Raw genomic sequence first — 15,779 nt, 5'->3', positions numbered from 1 at the left:
TAATGTGTGCAAGAGCGGTTTTGGCAGCAGAAATAGCCGTTCCCTTAGTTCAGTAAAAGAACTGCTCGCATTAGCTAATCAAGTTTCAACAAACAGGACAGGGATTTTATTAGAGTATAGAACTTGAACACACTTTCAGCTTGGCTTTGCAACAAACAGTGAGGACCTATAAAGAAAATCCGATAACTCAGAGAAGGGTGTATCCAGCTATATTACGAATTGTGAAGTCAGTTAACATGGCACACTGAAAGGGTATAAATGTCGTATTCAATATAGTTCATTTTCAACACAATAAGATATGGTAATGTACAGAGGAACCATGTGTTAACTAGCCCACCAAGACGGAATAGATTTGTTGATAAATGTGCCAGCACTTGTGGTTGACTCTAATCTGCAATTAGATAGGAATTATTCTCTAAAACAATTTACAAGTTTTGCACATAAAGCTGAAATTGCAAAAAAAAATAAAAAATCATGGCAAATGCAAGTAACGAGATAGAGAGAGACAAACTTTGAAATCTCTTCAACTGCTCTCACGACTACAACAGAATCTGTTTCTAGCACTTGACCACCTAAAATTATTTCATCTAGAATGGTATGCATCTGCAAAAGACAATCATCCATTAGACACAAAATATATACAGACTGATACCCCAAAAGGCAAGAGAAATAGCACTTGAAATGTATTGCATAGGATGAAGTTTGCTGTAAAATTGTGTATGTGCCCAAGCTTTTATTACTAGAGCTTTAGAAGCATTAATTACGTATGTTAAAGAAGTGACAATATGTTAATTACAAGTTATAACAGTTAAAGGTCCAAATGGTGGCGAATATTGGGAAAAGGGGAATTGTCTGGAAAATTGGAGTCCATCTAAACATCTTATGCATTGTAATGATCAGAGTTTGTCATCGAGGGTGAATGAAAGTTCTGCAACTAATTAGCACAGAGAAAAAGAAAAGTTGATTTCTGAGATTAATTAATGATATATTCCACCAATGTATCCGAATTGGTTTCTAGATACCAATATTTATGTTTCAAAGATAAGTATATAAATACAACAAATAGGTTAGTGCAATACTCTTACCTTGCTATAATTGAATACTACATCAAGCTCGCATACACTTCTGAAGCATTTGTCCAGTGTTTCCACAAAAACTGCTATAAAGAGAACAACATCATCACTTAAACATAGTTAAGGAGACTCACTGTTTCCACAAAAACTGCTATAAAGAGAACAGCATTATCACTTAAACATAGTTAAAGAGACTAACTTAAACATGAACTTAAAAATGTGTTTTCCGACAATAAAACTAAGTAAATAGTGGAAACAAGTACCTTGTATTAAGTCGAGCATGGCCAACTCATTCTCAGAGTTATCAAATAGAAACACGAAATATAAGGTAGCATAATGCTTATACACGAGCCTTGTATCCTGGAAAAGATATAGTAATGGCTATTATAATAATTTACTCTTTATACTTGAGACTTGAGAGTATAAATTACTCTTCTTAATTAATACATCACAAAAGAGGAGTACACAACCATTAAAAGCAGTGTAGCATGTAAACTGTTGCATAAGTGATAGTATCTACGGGACTGCACTTTTATTAATTTAGTCCATCATTTATCCAGTTTTAAGCAATATTAATTAGCTAAAATCTTACAATTCAGTTGGAGTAAGTTTTCTACATGTATGTAACTACTCAAGTTTTCTACATGTATGTAACTACTCAATTGATAGAAGAGGATAACTAACATAAAGCAAAGAAACCAAAGGTGAAAGGTAGAAAAATCAAAATTTCTGAAGTTTCACGTCTGTTCGCAAATTTGCACAGTATCAAAGCATTCTTTCTAGATAAAGTGTACTTGTTATATATATCATGAAAATCCTTAAGTTCTAAGATCATAGAGTTATGTACAATCTATTATACATAATTTTCTCACACAGCAAAGCCGGTAAATGTTGTAAGAAATACTAATTAAAACTGCCAGACAATTAAGTAATTACCGGACCGAAAATTGCCCCTAAGCTCCGAATAAAATTGCTCACATTGTCAGGCCTGTTGCTTAAGACTGAAAGATGAAATCCAAAACGAAGAAACAAAAATTCATTCAACTGAACGAAATCTCAATTTGATTGAATTGTATTTCTACCTGCGTAGACATGGCGTATGAGCTCCTGTTGCTTCTCCGCTGGCTAATTCCAATCCCCAACAACAAAATTAAACAAAATTGAATCAAAGATAGATCTTTGAAATAGAAAAAAGATAATTATGAGGGACAAACCTGAAATTCATAAAATTTCGAAAGGCGAGGCTTGCCGAGGGTGTTAATCACCATTACCGCCTTTATCATTCTTCCTGCAAATCTCACAACACAACTGGCGAAGCTACTCTTTTGTCTCGCTCTCTCTTGTAAAATTGTATAAATGTAAATTACAACTTGGTCCTAAATTTATTGATAAATTTTATTTTAATACTTATTATATCTAATTAAATACATTTCACCTTAATAGAATTGTGTACCCATTTTCTTTTTCTATTTCTTTTTTTCCCACTCCATCCCCAAGAATTAATAGTGTTTCTACTTACTCAAATTCGTAATCTATTGATTGATGATGAACCTTTTTAATTATTTGAGCAAGTCGCACTTATATGTGTACACAATTGTTTTTTCTAAATACTCAGAATTTTATTTTAAGCAATTAATGCATTCTAATTAAACATAAGAGTTTAAATGTCTAGCCATTGGAAAATCATAACAATCAGAAGAGACAAGTCGATCAACAAAGCACTGCCGATCGACAGCCTCTTGATCCGAGATCACAAAATATATAATTATGATTATAAATACTTAATTAATATAATGATAATTAGAATGAAATTTTTGTTATGGTTAACGTTCAAATTATAAAGTCAAGATATTTCTAACTACGATAACAACAATAATAACGAAGTAAAATTTTATGAAGGAGGTCTAAAAAGGGATGTGCACGTGAATTATACCCTTATCTTATAAGGGTAGATAAGTTATTTCAAATAGACCATTAAGTCAAGTAGAACATATTAAATAAGTAGGAAAAAAAGTTTATTAAAAAATTATCATTAACAATAATAAATAATATCATAATTGATAAAAAAAAATATGTAATAATAAAATTGAAAAGTAATAAAATAGGAAAATTTAAAAATAATAGTATAAAACTAAACAACATTCGACGGCCTACACATCTTTTACCCTAATTTGAGGCTTAACATGCACCTACCAATAGCCGACCTAAATGGGAAAAATTGCACTGTATGGCCTTTGAGAGACCACTTATTAGATTTTAGAGTAACTTTCAAAAATAAAAAAGATTTGAAACATAATTAGACATCTTAATTATAATTTACCTAATTATATTTTATGACTATAATTTTAATTGCTATATCAATTTCTATTTGTATATCTCGCTGGATTATAAAAATTGAGTTTTTTCGTTTGTATACCTTGTTGCACTACACAAATTGGATTTTCAAAGAGATTGTATATACTAATACAAATTTACTTTAGAGATTTGTATAAGAGCCTCCTATTCACTTTGTATACAAATACAAATTTTTAGACATTTGTGAGCATCCACATATTTGTATATAATCCCCAAAATATACAAATACAAAAGAAAATATAAAATTATTTTAGAAATTTATATATAGCCCCTAAATTCACTTCCTAATTTGTGTATGAGCCCTAAATTTGTATAATAACAAATTTCATTAAACTGTACCCGCGATTCATAATTATGTAAAACTATAATTATATTAAATAATACACTAATAATATTTTTCAATTCACGCAATTTTTCCTGAATTTTATTCGTGCTAGCCCAATGAATTAAATTTTGAGTTTTTAAGATAGTTGAATAATTTTTTTCTTTGGCAAGCAAATTTAAAATGGGGATAAAATTTAAATATTGGTCTTAAAGCGGCCATTTGTGCAAATCTCCTAACCCTAACTCTTTAATAGGCAATCGTTGTGGAGAATCGGTTAAAAGTTGAAAGAAATGGGCCCAATTTTTAAGGCGCTTTTTGTCCAAGAAAAATTGTCCCTTTCTTGTTCTTTTCGGGGTTTTAGCAGGGTTTTAGACAAACTGCCTAAATCCGCCTGTTCTTATCTCGCTCCTTGGAGATTCTTTTTCAATTCAGTTCGTGTAAGGAAATAATTATTCTTACAGAAATTTGAGTGGGAAATTGTACAGAAATGGCGTCGGATGCAATAACTTACACGGACTCAATGAACTTTAAGGTGAGGGAGCTGTTGAAGGAGGTCCAGCTCGAATACTCGCCTGAAACCACTGCAACTGTGGACAATGTTGTTTCTGCCATAAAAGAAGCAATTGATAAGATCCCTGAAGACCAGGTCAACCTCTTTCTAAAACCTTCATGTCATCTGTAGAACGAAAACATAAGATATATTAAAGAAACTAGTAATGTTATAGCGGCAGTCAGTGGCCCCTCTATCCGAGTTGAACAATTTAAAAATTTATGTACGCATACTTTAAATCAAACAAAGTTGTAGTGGGTGAATTAGAACTTAAATCTTGGATTAGCTTCTGGTGGTGAGTTTTTTTTTTCTTATTCAAGGAAGTTTAAATTGTGCTGTGTTATTAGTTGACTCCACTTCTCCACTCCACTCTTTTAATTAGTGAATCATTTTTGTGGCAGGTTAAGGCCGACTTGGCTCCAGGGTTTGTGAGAGACATCAATGCTGATAAGGTGGAATTCACGTTTAAGAAGCCAAAATCTTTAGAAATTTGTGGGAGTTATTCTATACAATGCGCTACCAAACATGATCTAAATGTGGATCTTTTTCTTCACTTGCCAAAGGTGTGCTATCTATTTTCCTCTAGATAGCTATAATCTCGGAATGTCTTAGAGCACTATTTGATGTGTATTCAATTATGTTGTAATTTATTTACTTTTCTGTTTGATGCTAAGTTCAAATGTTTTACTTGGTTACTTGATAATATAAGAAGCTTGGTATGTAAATAGATAAATTCACATTGTTTTAAATGTCAAAACTTTAAATTTTTAGCTCTTTCTTAGTCCATGCAATGTTCCTTTTGGCAGGAGTGCTTCTATGAAAAAGATTACCTAAATTACCGATACCATGCCAAAAGATTCCTTTATCTCTGCAAAATCAAGGAGCAGCTGACAAAATCTCCGTTAATCAAAGCTATGAGGTGGTCTAGTTTCCAAAATGAGGCTCGGAAACCTATTCTACTTATCTATCCAGGTTTAGTCAGACTATCTGCCCTACCTTCTCTCTTGCTTCTTTGTGGGTAAAGTTTTCTGGCGTTTACTGCAAGTTTCAGTTGTTTATCTGACTTGATGTTCTTTTGTTATTGAAGCTGTTAAGCTTATTGGAAATGCTGAATTTGTTGTGAGGATAATTCCTGCTGCAACATCTTTGTTCAGTGCAACAAAACTTCGCCTGGAGCGAAACAATATCCATACTCTCAAACAAGGTTTATATATTCAGATATTTTGTCAAGCTCCTTTGCTCATGTTGAATTGCTTCTTAACTATGATTGCACTTATTTCCACTTCTAGGAGATGCGTTACAAGCAACACCAAGGTACAATAATAGTATATTGGAGGATTTGTTTCTTGAGGATAATGCAGAGTTTGTCAAAAGAAGTTTCTCTGGATGGAAAGAATTGGGTGAAGCCTTGATACTGCTAAAAGTATGCATTTTTTTAAGGAACTAATATAATCCAATAGCTTGCTGTTCTTAGTCAGAATATTACATCAGTTGCATATCTGTAGGTGTGGGCTAGGCAAAGGAGTTCAATCTATGCCCATGATTGCTTGAATGGGTTTCTATTCTCTATAATATTGGCCTTCCTTGCAACAAAGTCTGGTAGGCATCATATCAACAGTTCCATGAATACAATGCAGATATTTCGTATTACAGTGGACTTCATCGGTATGTATTCTGTCCTCTATCTTGGTTTTCTTGTACTATTATTACCTGCATAAGAGAAGATAGACCATGTTCTGGATTTTGACATAGATATGTTAGGCTTCTGGTGGAAAATGTAAGATATTACATAGGATTAAGTACTTCTTGTTGATTTGAGTTGGTCGAAAAGTTAAAGAAATTTATGAAGCCTTGACTATGCTAAGAATGCCCTACTCGCTCTCTCTTGTTTGTTGCTAGCCGAGCACTCCTTAAGAATCCCTCATTTTCCTCCTCAGCTTAATGGGGAGAACTTCATTGTCACCTTTATGTTTTTGCGTTGAACAAGATGAGAATAAATTCCTAGGTGCAGTGTGTTAGTTCATCCTATGACTTATGGGCATCAAACCCTGGTGTGTGTATGTGTGTATGTGTGGTTCGTAAGAGAAGTTATGCCGGGATTTGTATGGATTGTATTACCGGATTAACAATCCCTTGATTTGTGTTGTTTGTAAAAACCCATATCTTTTTGTGAGTTTTTTTATACGTGTAATTTTTTGCCCATTTGTTAATAAAATCTTATTACTTCATTAAAAAAAAGTTCATAAACTTTCTTTAATGAATGTTTGATTCATTGCATGCAAAATGGATTGTAATGCTGGCATTAATAATTCCGATATTGCTTATACCCGGAAGCAAAAATCAACCAAATGCGGGATAAAATAATCCCGAATTTGCTGGGATTATTTTTTCTAATCCTGGAAACAAAGCACCCCTTAAGTCATGGTGATAAGCATGTTTTGTTTACCTAAAATAGGTAAAAAGGTCCGCTTACTATGTTAGATGCTTAAATTACTCTGTCCTGAGAATTTGTGGCCACTTGCATTTGACTTTTTCTTGCAAGCAAAAAAGGAGTTATCTGGTGGATAACTCCTGCATTTGACTTGAAAACCAATTACCCTACACTTAGTCTCCCAAACATTTGTTAATAATCTTAACATGAATATTAAGTGAAGTTATGGGCTTATTTGAACTCAACTTGTGAGATTTTAACAAAGTAGAATGTGCAAAGAGTTTCTCTAGAACTGATGACATTATTTAACATGTACATTTCCAAGCATTTGGTGCTTTGGTAATTTTGTTTTTCTCCATCTTTTATCTTTTCATTTAGTGGAGTTAGCTAATCATGGCAAGAGAAATATCTCAATTAGTGTGATCTTCATATTTTGGCTTTACTGACCTATGTCTTGTTTTTCCTTGTTTCTCCTCCCTTGTTTCTTCTCTCTTAAGCCGAGGGTCTTTCGGAAACAGCCGCCCTACCTTTTAAGGTGGGGGTTAGGTCTGCGTACACTCTACCCTCCCCAGACCCCACATGGTGGGATCACACTGGGTTTGTTGTTGTTGTTGTTGTAGTGTGATCTTCATATTTATCTTTTATTTGGTTGAGCTAGAGAACAATTGTAGTACTAATTATATCTCTGTGTTTGCAGCCACCTCTAAGACATGGGCTAAAGGACTTTTTATTCAGCCCCAGCATGAAAAAAATGCTTCAAACAAGGTTTATTACTTTGCTTTGTTTGGTGATTACAAGTTATAGTTGTCAGGAAGTGTGCATGAGGCTTTAAGAAGACATACTTGCCAAAAAGAAGCGTGTGATAAATTATAAAGATGTATCTATGTTTCATAATTAACTTGACTCGAAAGAGCTTCAAGGATTTACTTAAGAAGTAAAAACCCAAGACCTTTTGATAAAAAAGAAACTAACAATCAACAAGGTGAAGGGGAGCCTTGGAGTAACTGGTAAAGTTGCTGCCATGTGACCAGGAGGTCACGGGTTCAAGCTTTGGAAACAGCCTCTGGCAGAAATGCAAGGTAAGACTGCGTACAATAGACCCTTGTGGTCAGGCCCTTCCCCGGACCCCGCGCATAGCGGGAGCTTTAGTGCACTGGGCTGCCCTTTTTAACAATCAACAAGGTGTAGAAAAGCTATTAAATCACCTGGTACAAAGAATGGAGCTTACCTTTCCAAGAAATGTACATGGAAGAATGTCAGACATGTTCCCCCATCTTACATTGCATTAGTTCATGTTCTTGTTTGATTGTCTCAGCTAAATTAGTATATCTGGATTTGATTGTTATGCTTAAAAAATCTTTTTTCTGGGCTGATAACCAATTGTTACTAATCCCTTTTTTATTAGTTGTCTAAATAGGTGACATGATCTGAACAACAAAGGCTTTTAATTAGTCCATTCCTCCATTTTCATGCATTTTAGGTGTCAACATCTAAAGGCCTTGTTACAGATGCCATTGTTCAGTCTTTGAGTACTCGCATCTCACTATGTAATTGTAGTGGCACCTCTTCATAAGATGCATGAGTTCCATTTTTGTGAATTACTTCAACGTCTTATTTTCTCTTTCTTGTCTCCAAGGAATTGAGACAGGTCTAATAATTTAAAGAGCTGTTGTACGGTGTACCCTCATTTTAAGTTTCATATTGCAGGATATGCAGTTGTTTCCTGTGGTCATTTGCAATTCATTTGAGGACTTCAATTTGGCATTCCGTCTGTCACACAATGGTTTCCAAGAGGTGATTTTTGAGAATTTTAAAGTGCACATTCAGTTGATTTAATCTGAATAATAAGTGCATTGCCATTTTGGTCATAATGATTTAACTGCTAATGAGAATGGAGAAATAATAACATTGTCCTTCCTCCATAGTTTGTTTCTCAGATGGTCCAAAAAAGTGAGAAGGAGAAAGGAGTTTTATTTCAAGTCTGATTCATGATCCACTAATAGAATGTTTTGATTGCTTTTATAACTTACAGCTGCGCCATGAGGCTGCTTTGGCAGTTAATTGCATCAATAAATGTGGAGATGGTGGCTTTGATGAGCTTTTTATCACAAAGATTGACTTTCCCGCTAGATATGACTACTGTGTGAGGTGCATCAAAGGAAACTGTTTGTATTTGCTCTACAATTAGTGTCTTCAAAGTGAATTTCCTTTTGCTATTATCAGAGTTGTGAATTCGTGGTGGCTATTATGAATGATGCTCTGTGGAGCTAATCACCCTATAAAATAATGAGTATGTTTAAATATCTATTGAAAGATCTGTAATACACTATGCCCCTCTGGTCTTTAGAGCCTTTATAAGGGGGATGCAACAGAAGAGGCTTTGTTTGTTTTGTGTGTGTGGGGTGTGTGTGTGGGGGGGGGGGGGGGAGGCGCTAACAAGAATGGGTCAAAGTACTAACTGATTAGTCTAAGTTTTCTATCTCAGTTATTCATGGAAGTATAAATATCTTATATTAGCCTTTTTGGTTTTGTTGTTCATCGCCAAGATAACTTATATCGTGCTTTGATCCTCTAGGTTGAACTTGAGGGGAAACCGTGAAGTTTCTAGCTTAGGATACTGCTTAGATGATGAATTTTGGAGATCTCAGGAGCAGAAGGTACTCTCCCTCATGAACCAAGGGTTGAAAGACAGATCTAAGTCTGTTCGTGTTATTTGGAGGAACACTTCATCTGAATGCAACTTTGAAGAGGTATATATTATCAGTTGTTCTTCAACTAAGATATCATGGTGCACAACTGATCTTATTATGGCAATAAACTATTCTAGGGACTGTCAGAGCTAGACAATGAACCATTGCTCATTGGGATTTCTGTCAACTCTGCAGAGGCAGCCTTTAAAATGACTGTCATAGGTCCTAGCCCGGAGGAAAAAGATAAGGTACAAGTCTATCTCATTGATTATCCAGTTAACTTTTGTTCAGTCTGCTTTACTCATACATACTTCATAACATCCCACCAGGCTTTAGAATTTCGGAAGTTTTGGGGAGATAAGGCGTCACTTCGACAGTTTCGTGATAGTAGAATAGCTGAAGTTGCAGGTTTGGTCATATATAGACTTCTGTTTCTGCTTCTGCCAGACTCGGAGATTGTTGAAATTAATATCTTTTTATTTCTATTCTGTATGGTCCTCAATTACCAGTATGGGAACATGAGGAGTGGCAAAGGCATCTCATCATAAAAGATATTGCCAAGCATGTTTTGTCTAGGCATCTTTCCATACCCAAAGAAAAAGTCGTTCCTATTGTGGATCAACTTGATTTTTGTCTCTTCCACAGGGATGTAGGTATGGTCATAATTGTTGGTTACTTTCAGTCTTTGCTTTCTCAATCTTGAAGAATGTACCTTGTGAATAATAACATTGATTTTCAGATCCTATATCTTTCTCAAAAAGTTTGCTGGTGACACTTGAAGAGCTGTCAAAGCGTTTGCTTCAGCTGAATGACATTCCACTAAAGGTGTCGACTGTGCAAGCTCTGGACTCAGGTTTCCTTTCTCTACTCAAAGAGTGTTTTTCATACATATATATTGGATACTTCTATTGCTGCAAAAGTGGTTCGTGCTTACAATTAGTCACAGCTGCTAGGTTGACATCTGTCTTCCCGCCCATGCCTCATCCTCTGGCACAGGAGAAGGGTGTTGACATAAAACTAAGGAAGCCTGTTTCAACCTGTATAAATCCAGTTGAAGTTATGATTCAGGCATGAAAATCTATCCCTGCATAGTTTGTTTTATAATCTGCAGTGAATCCCAAGACTTCTTAAGGATTTACCTCCCTCTTTTTAATAGCTTGAGGGATCTGGAAATTGGCCAATGGATGAAATTGCAATAGAGAAGACAAAAACTGCATTTCTTCTTAGAATTGCGGAGAGGTTAGTCTTTCTTGAGTTTATTTTTCAAGGAACAATACTTTGTGTAAGCCAACATTAAACTTGTTTGAGTGCACAATTCTGGCAGTCTGCAGAACAATTGGGGGATGATGTTTACAGCTACAGAAGATGATGTAGATGTTCTAATGTCTGGCTATGCATTCCGCCTTAAGATTTCTCATGAAAGGGCTCTTGGTTTGGTGACTGGGCAAAGTAAGACAGCTTGTGCCTGTATTCTCTACTTCTTAAAAAGGAACTTTCCCTTTTCTTACGGAATTTTTTACCTTATATGGAAAAGACAGCTTGTAGTGACCTACTGTTCTTTCTGTAAGAACATATTTCTGTGTATTGATAAAGGATGATATTTTTTCTACAGGTAATAACAGTCGACATCAATGGAGCCTCTCCGCTGACAGAAAACTTCTTCTGCAACACCAACATGCGAGCAAGATCAATGCTTTAAGGGGCCGTTATCCTATATATGGACCAATAGTTCGGTAAGGACATGAGTTCATACTCCATGCCCTCTTTCATCCTCCTTATAGCTCATTTACGTCTTTGCTTTGCAGGCTAGCTAAAAGATGGGTCTCTGCACACCTATTTTCCACGGTGCTGGCAGAGGAGGCAGTTGAACTATTGGTTTCTAATCTTTTCTTGAGACCTTTGCCATTTGAACCTCCTTTCTCCCGAATAACAGGATTTTTGAGGTTTAATATTTGTCACTCAGAATTCATTTTACTCAATTATATTACCATTTACTTTCTCTTCCTCACTTCTTCACACTCAAATGCTCTTTAACTATTTGATTCTAAGTTATCTCTCAAGAATGAAAGAATTACAATTTGGTTGCTTGGAACATACTTGTGCTCTTCCGAGAACCTTCATAATTTCCTGCAAAATTTTGGGCGACTGTCATGCGTGCATCAACTAGTGTTCACTTTCTGTAGTTGTTTCAAAATGATGTTTGCTCTTTCTTATTTCTGATGGACTTCATTTTTCTTTTTCCTTGTGTATGTTTGCATGTCTCACTTACAACTTATATTTCTTTCACAACAAGGTAGGATGTTATTACCTTGAATGAAACAGCTAACTTTCTGTGCATTTGATGTTATCTGGTCGAGGGTAAGAATGTGGTGGTCTTTTGTTGAATCTATCTAGTGGTGCTTCAGGTGATGTGTCTGTGCATGATTTATAGGGAAGGAGGTGGAGGGCTAAAAAGTGTGCATATGTGTAGACCCATGGTTGGCTGTGATGCTGATTGTTAGCAGATTTTCTTTTATGAAATAGGCAATGGTTTGACAGTTAAACAGTAGTAGGCTCTGATTGCCACTAATATAGTAACTTTAATTGATCTTTAATTATAATTTTGCATGGTCCTAGCATTTATTAGGTCCTAATCATGATGAGTTGATGTATCTGGTCAAATTCCTGGTGTCATTGCAATTTGTTTGGGCCCCATGGCATGTTCGGTCGGCCAGTCATGGCGCTTATTCTGCTGTCACCTGGCTTATTATTGATGACTGTACTGTTTTGATCCCATAATCATGGTCAATTGCTATTCATTTCTGTTTTATGTTGCCTACTGCCTCCGGTTCTTCACTATCGCTTCTATTTTTGCCACGGTCACTGTCAAATCTTCAAATTTAACAGCTATGCCAACTCAAGTTTTTACAGTAACAATAGGAATACCATGAACCACTAACCGCCAAAGTTTTTTTATTCCTAACACTTGACTGCTTGCAATTTTTTTCATTTACTATCCCAAGTTTGATTGAAGAACACAGTGAGAGAACATTTATCATATTATTTATTGGTTGAGTGTGGTGCATAGTAGGATAAGTTTATATCTGCAGAAGCTACTTCTAAGTTCTAACTGCTTATGATTGGACTCTAGCTTTTAACTTTTAACTTAACGCAGACCGAGAAAGAATTTTTGAAGTTGCAGATCAGTTTTGTATTTAAAAATCCCAATATGATCTTAGGGCTTGAAGCAAATTATAAAACGTAAAGGAATCAACGTAAATAAAAAAATTTCTTGTACCTTTATAAAATTATCAGTTCTGCATGACAATTTGTGCATCTGTATCGAACAGCAGCAGATTCCTCAAAAGAATAGAAAAACTAGGGTGGAAGTGCAGTACTTTTCCTTGGTTGTTAGATCCGTGTAGGCTAGAAGATCTACATAAGACAAAATTTACTGAAATAACAGTAATCAAGTCAAAACATATTCTGGCGAGCAGTTAAATGGTGGAGTGTCTTGCAAACCAACGTTTGAGCTCTCGTAGCTGTGTTCTTTTTCCTTGCTTATTTTTATCCTTTTAGATTCCCCCGTCCTTTTTGCTCTGTTGTTTTGAGGTAAGAAATGGATAAAATCTGAAGTGGTGCTTTCAGTTTTAAATATAATTATAAAATTTGTTAGTTGGTCACTTTTTCTTATATTCTGTATCTTAAACAGGTTCTTGCGATTATTGTCGGAATATGATTGGGCCTTTTCTCCCTTAATAGTTGATTTTGATGACGACTTTTCAACTGAGGAGAAAAATAAAATTAATGTAAGTACCAAGTCAAATAATCCTTCTTTGGAGGGAGTTCCATGCTCTTTTCTTGTTTTTCCATGTAATATTTTTATATTTCAGAACACTATTTGCATATGAATTTGACAGGAGAATTTCATGAGAAGCAGAGAAGAGCATGAAAAGGACACACAGAAATTAAGTCCCGCAATGTTCTTAGCTACTAAATATGACATCACATCTGAAGCATGGACAAGATCCTCACCAACTACAGCAGTATGTGTTCCTCAATTATCAAATACTTGTATTAAATCTTTGCCTGTATTTCATGGAATCTTGTTCACCAAAGTATAGTGTTTTGCTTTTACACCAATAAGTGAAGCAGCATAGTGTTTTGCTTCTTAATATTGATATATTGCACCCAAATAGTTAGCACATGTTTAGAAAACACTGTATATTAGATGTCAACTCAAGACAATTGATCCTAGAATGTATGACCAAGGTTTCAACTGTAGAAAAGTGGCCTCTGGAGAGGCTCATGGTAATCTTAGTTTCCATCTGCAACCTATTTTTTGCGCTGCCTTACTACCATATACATGCTCACAACAAAAGTAATTCTTAATTACTATATGCAAACCGCATGCTTTGTCAATATTGTTTGTGATAGCATCATTTAGGAGAAAGGAGAAGTATTTCATACGATTGTAACCATGATGTATACTGTACTATATTTGGACCAGTGAGGTTGGAACTAAAGCTTCAGTCTCAAATTGAGCGTTTGCATATGAAGCTTATCAAACATATATACCACACAAAATTACACCAGTCTACGTTTCCACTTCTTGTGCAGCTTTTTCTCTTTTATACTCCTAGATAATGAAAAGTAGCTAAAAGTAAATCTATTTAAAAATATATATTTTTTTATGGTAAACCCGTTGTCAAACCCACCAAGGAGCTTAATATTGATCCTATTCCTGCTTATCTCCTTTGGTGGGTCGATCCCTCAACCTTATGGTTGGAGGTGGAGGGTCCTTACCATTAGGTTATCCCTCTCATCTCAAAATTTTCATAAAGTCAATCATGTTCATTTAGCTTGGGACAAATGACTACTTAAAAGGATAAATATTGTTATCGTTATGGATAGTGAGATATCACAAGATCAAGCAATCAAACAATAAAATAAAGCATTTAAGCCTTCTATGGAACCAGGACAAGGCCTTTAGTTTAACACAATCTGAGCATGTAGGTGTGGCACCCTGAGTAGTTTTTAGGAAATATTGTCGTTCAGTGGTCTTGAGAACAAACTCCTCTCATGATCGTTGTGTGTGTTGATGAGTTTTCACGATTGTTATGGCTTTTTCTCTGGCATTAATGTGGGTACTGATGTATACTAGGAGCTAAGAAGACTGATGGCTTATTCAACTAGCAGTGCAAATTTGTTGACCAAACTGATTTTGCAAGATGGATATGATTCTTATGGATGGAAAGTATGTAAAAACATCAATTTTCCTGTACCTGTGAATTTGTTTGCTATGACGTGTCATTCATAGTGCTGTTGATGTTTATCATGCAGTGTCTTCTCCGCACGCCTCTGAGCAACTATGATGCTGTTGTTCTTCTCCATAGGGATAAATTGCCCTACCCCCAGCGTCTTCTCTTTCCATCCGAACTTGAACAAGGTTCTTTTTCTCATCTTCCTTAATTGCATTTGTTTCCGCATGATATCTACCTCTATTTCCTCCCCCCCTTTTCACCCATTAAACATTGAAACTCCTGTACTAATTAGAGTCTGAAACACTTCCAATTTTTTTCTAGAGAGGTGTGTGGTGCGTGGGCATGCATCCAAGATTTTCCATCCTTTCTTTTCTCCTGGAGATTTCAAAGTGAACTCTGGGGAATTGAAAAGTAAGTTGATGGTGAATTTTGATCCAGTAAGGTGCTTTATTGCCGATATCGAGGCAAGTACTTGCATTTGCTGACATTTTTGTAACACTGAGGTGGAAGTCAGTCATTCAATCCCTTGAACTCTTTTTTCCTGTGATTCTGAGAATTTTCCCATTTCTTCCTGCCCATATCTGATGCAGAGAGAATTTCCCGATGTGGTCAAAGTGTGGTACGATGCTGTGGGTGGTGATGCTCTTGGTCTTACATTAGGAAAAGCAAGTTCACAGGTATGCCTTCTAGTTGTATTGAAGTAACAATGACGTTTGTATGTGTAATAACAAGATGGTACTTGCGGTCTGTTTTCCAGAAACGGAAGCATGATGACTCCACGGAGGAAAGCACGGATCTTTTGAATACGCTAAAAACCATAGGTGAGGTTGGGAAAGGCCTTGTGAGAAGTATTCATGTTGTCAAGGCCCGAAAAACATTATAATTAAAATGTTCAAAAGAATGTTGTCAGTGTTGGTGTAACAACTACATGTGCACACTCTTTATTGTTATCAAGGTTACTGTTGGCTGGCAGGGAGCTCTTCAATTTTGCAGCACAACCTTTGTATATGTGTAGTTCTCTAGTCGAAGAGCCAACAATCACCTGTATTTGTATTGAGAAATTCATTTTATTATTCGAGAAAAAAGAAAAACGCATTCATTATCTTCTATTT

The 15,779-nt window shown here is 35.5% G+C and overlaps 2 protein-coding genes across 3 annotated transcripts; one reads left to right on the top strand and one right to left on the bottom strand.

Moving 5' to 3' along the window:
* Positions 1-187: 187 nt before the first annotated feature.
* LOC129873430 (AP-3 complex subunit sigma-like) lies at positions 188-2,437 on the bottom strand. 2 transcript variants are annotated; one of them, XM_055948526.1, is made up of 7 exons: positions 2,288-2,437; positions 2,156-2,198; positions 2,010-2,074; positions 1,337-1,433; positions 1,086-1,159; positions 512-603; positions 188-391 (listed from the first exon to the last, which is right to left on the bottom strand). In XM_055948526.1, exons 1-7 carry the CDS (start codon positions 2,354-2,356, stop codon positions 325-327), a joined length of 507 nt encoding a protein of 168 aa, XP_055804501.1. In that variant the 5' UTR covers positions 2,357-2,437; the 3' UTR covers positions 188-324. The 2 variants fall into 2 exon arrangements, with proteins under 2 accessions (XP_055804501.1, XP_055804502.1); XM_055948527.1 differs by having other exon boundaries at positions 1,086-1,156.
* Positions 2,438-4,024: 1,587 nt separating this feature from the next.
* LOC129873703 (uncharacterized) lies at positions 4,025-15,769 on the top strand. Its single transcript, XM_055948840.1, has 26 exons — positions 4,025-4,399; positions 4,705-4,866; positions 5,110-5,275; positions 5,391-5,507; positions 5,593-5,726; positions 5,809-5,968; positions 7,432-7,499; positions 8,442-8,528; positions 8,767-8,882; positions 9,310-9,484; positions 9,562-9,672; positions 9,754-9,832; positions 9,934-10,077; positions 10,164-10,277; positions 10,371-10,492; positions 10,581-10,663; positions 10,749-10,873; positions 11,037-11,157; positions 11,230-11,367; positions 13,116-13,212; positions 13,324-13,449; positions 14,568-14,660; positions 14,747-14,852; positions 14,989-15,131; positions 15,258-15,344; positions 15,425-15,769. The coding sequence occupies exons 1-26, from the start codon at positions 4,241-4,243 to the stop codon at positions 15,548-15,550; spliced, it is 3,159 nt and encodes a 1,052-aa protein (XP_055804815.1). The 5' UTR covers positions 4,025-4,240; the 3' UTR covers positions 15,551-15,769.
* The last annotated feature ends 10 nt before the right edge of the window (positions 15,770-15,779 follow it).

Source organism: Solanum dulcamara, chromosome 11 (genome assembly GCF_947179165.1).
Source record: "Solanum dulcamara chromosome 11, daSolDulc1.2, whole genome shotgun sequence".
In the NCBI taxonomy this organism is placed as follows: domain Eukaryota; kingdom Viridiplantae; phylum Streptophyta; class Magnoliopsida; order Solanales; family Solanaceae; genus Solanum; species Solanum dulcamara.
Note: the sequence above shows the minus strand (reverse complement) of the source record. Positions and strands in the feature narration are given on the sequence as shown.

Bases quoted from the DNA above. Each gene is read 5' to 3' on its own strand.
- LOC129873430 (XM_055948526.1), bottom strand. From the start codon at position 2,356: ATGATAAAGGCGGTAATGGTGATTAACACCCTCGGCAAGCCTCGCCTT. The intron at 1,434-2,009 runs GTAATTACTTAA...TATCTTTTCCAG, and splicing joins TAGGGGCAATTTTCGGTCCG to GATACAAGGCTCGTGTATAA. The intron at 392-511 runs GTTTGTCTCTCT...ATCTAATTGCAG, and splicing joins GCAGTTGAAGAGATTTCAAA to ATTAGAGTCAACCACAAGTG.
- LOC129873703 (XM_055948840.1), top strand. From the start codon at position 4,241: ATGGCGTCGGATGCAATAACTTACACGGACTCAATGAACTTTAAGGTG. The intron at 9,673-9,753 runs GTACAAGTCTAT...ACATCCCACCAG, and splicing joins GCCCGGAGGAAAAAGATAAG to GCTTTAGAATTTCGGAAGTT. The intron at 10,078-10,163 runs GTATGGTCATAA...ATTGATTTTCAG, and splicing joins TCTCTTCCACAGGGATGTAG to ATCCTATATCTTTCTCAAAA.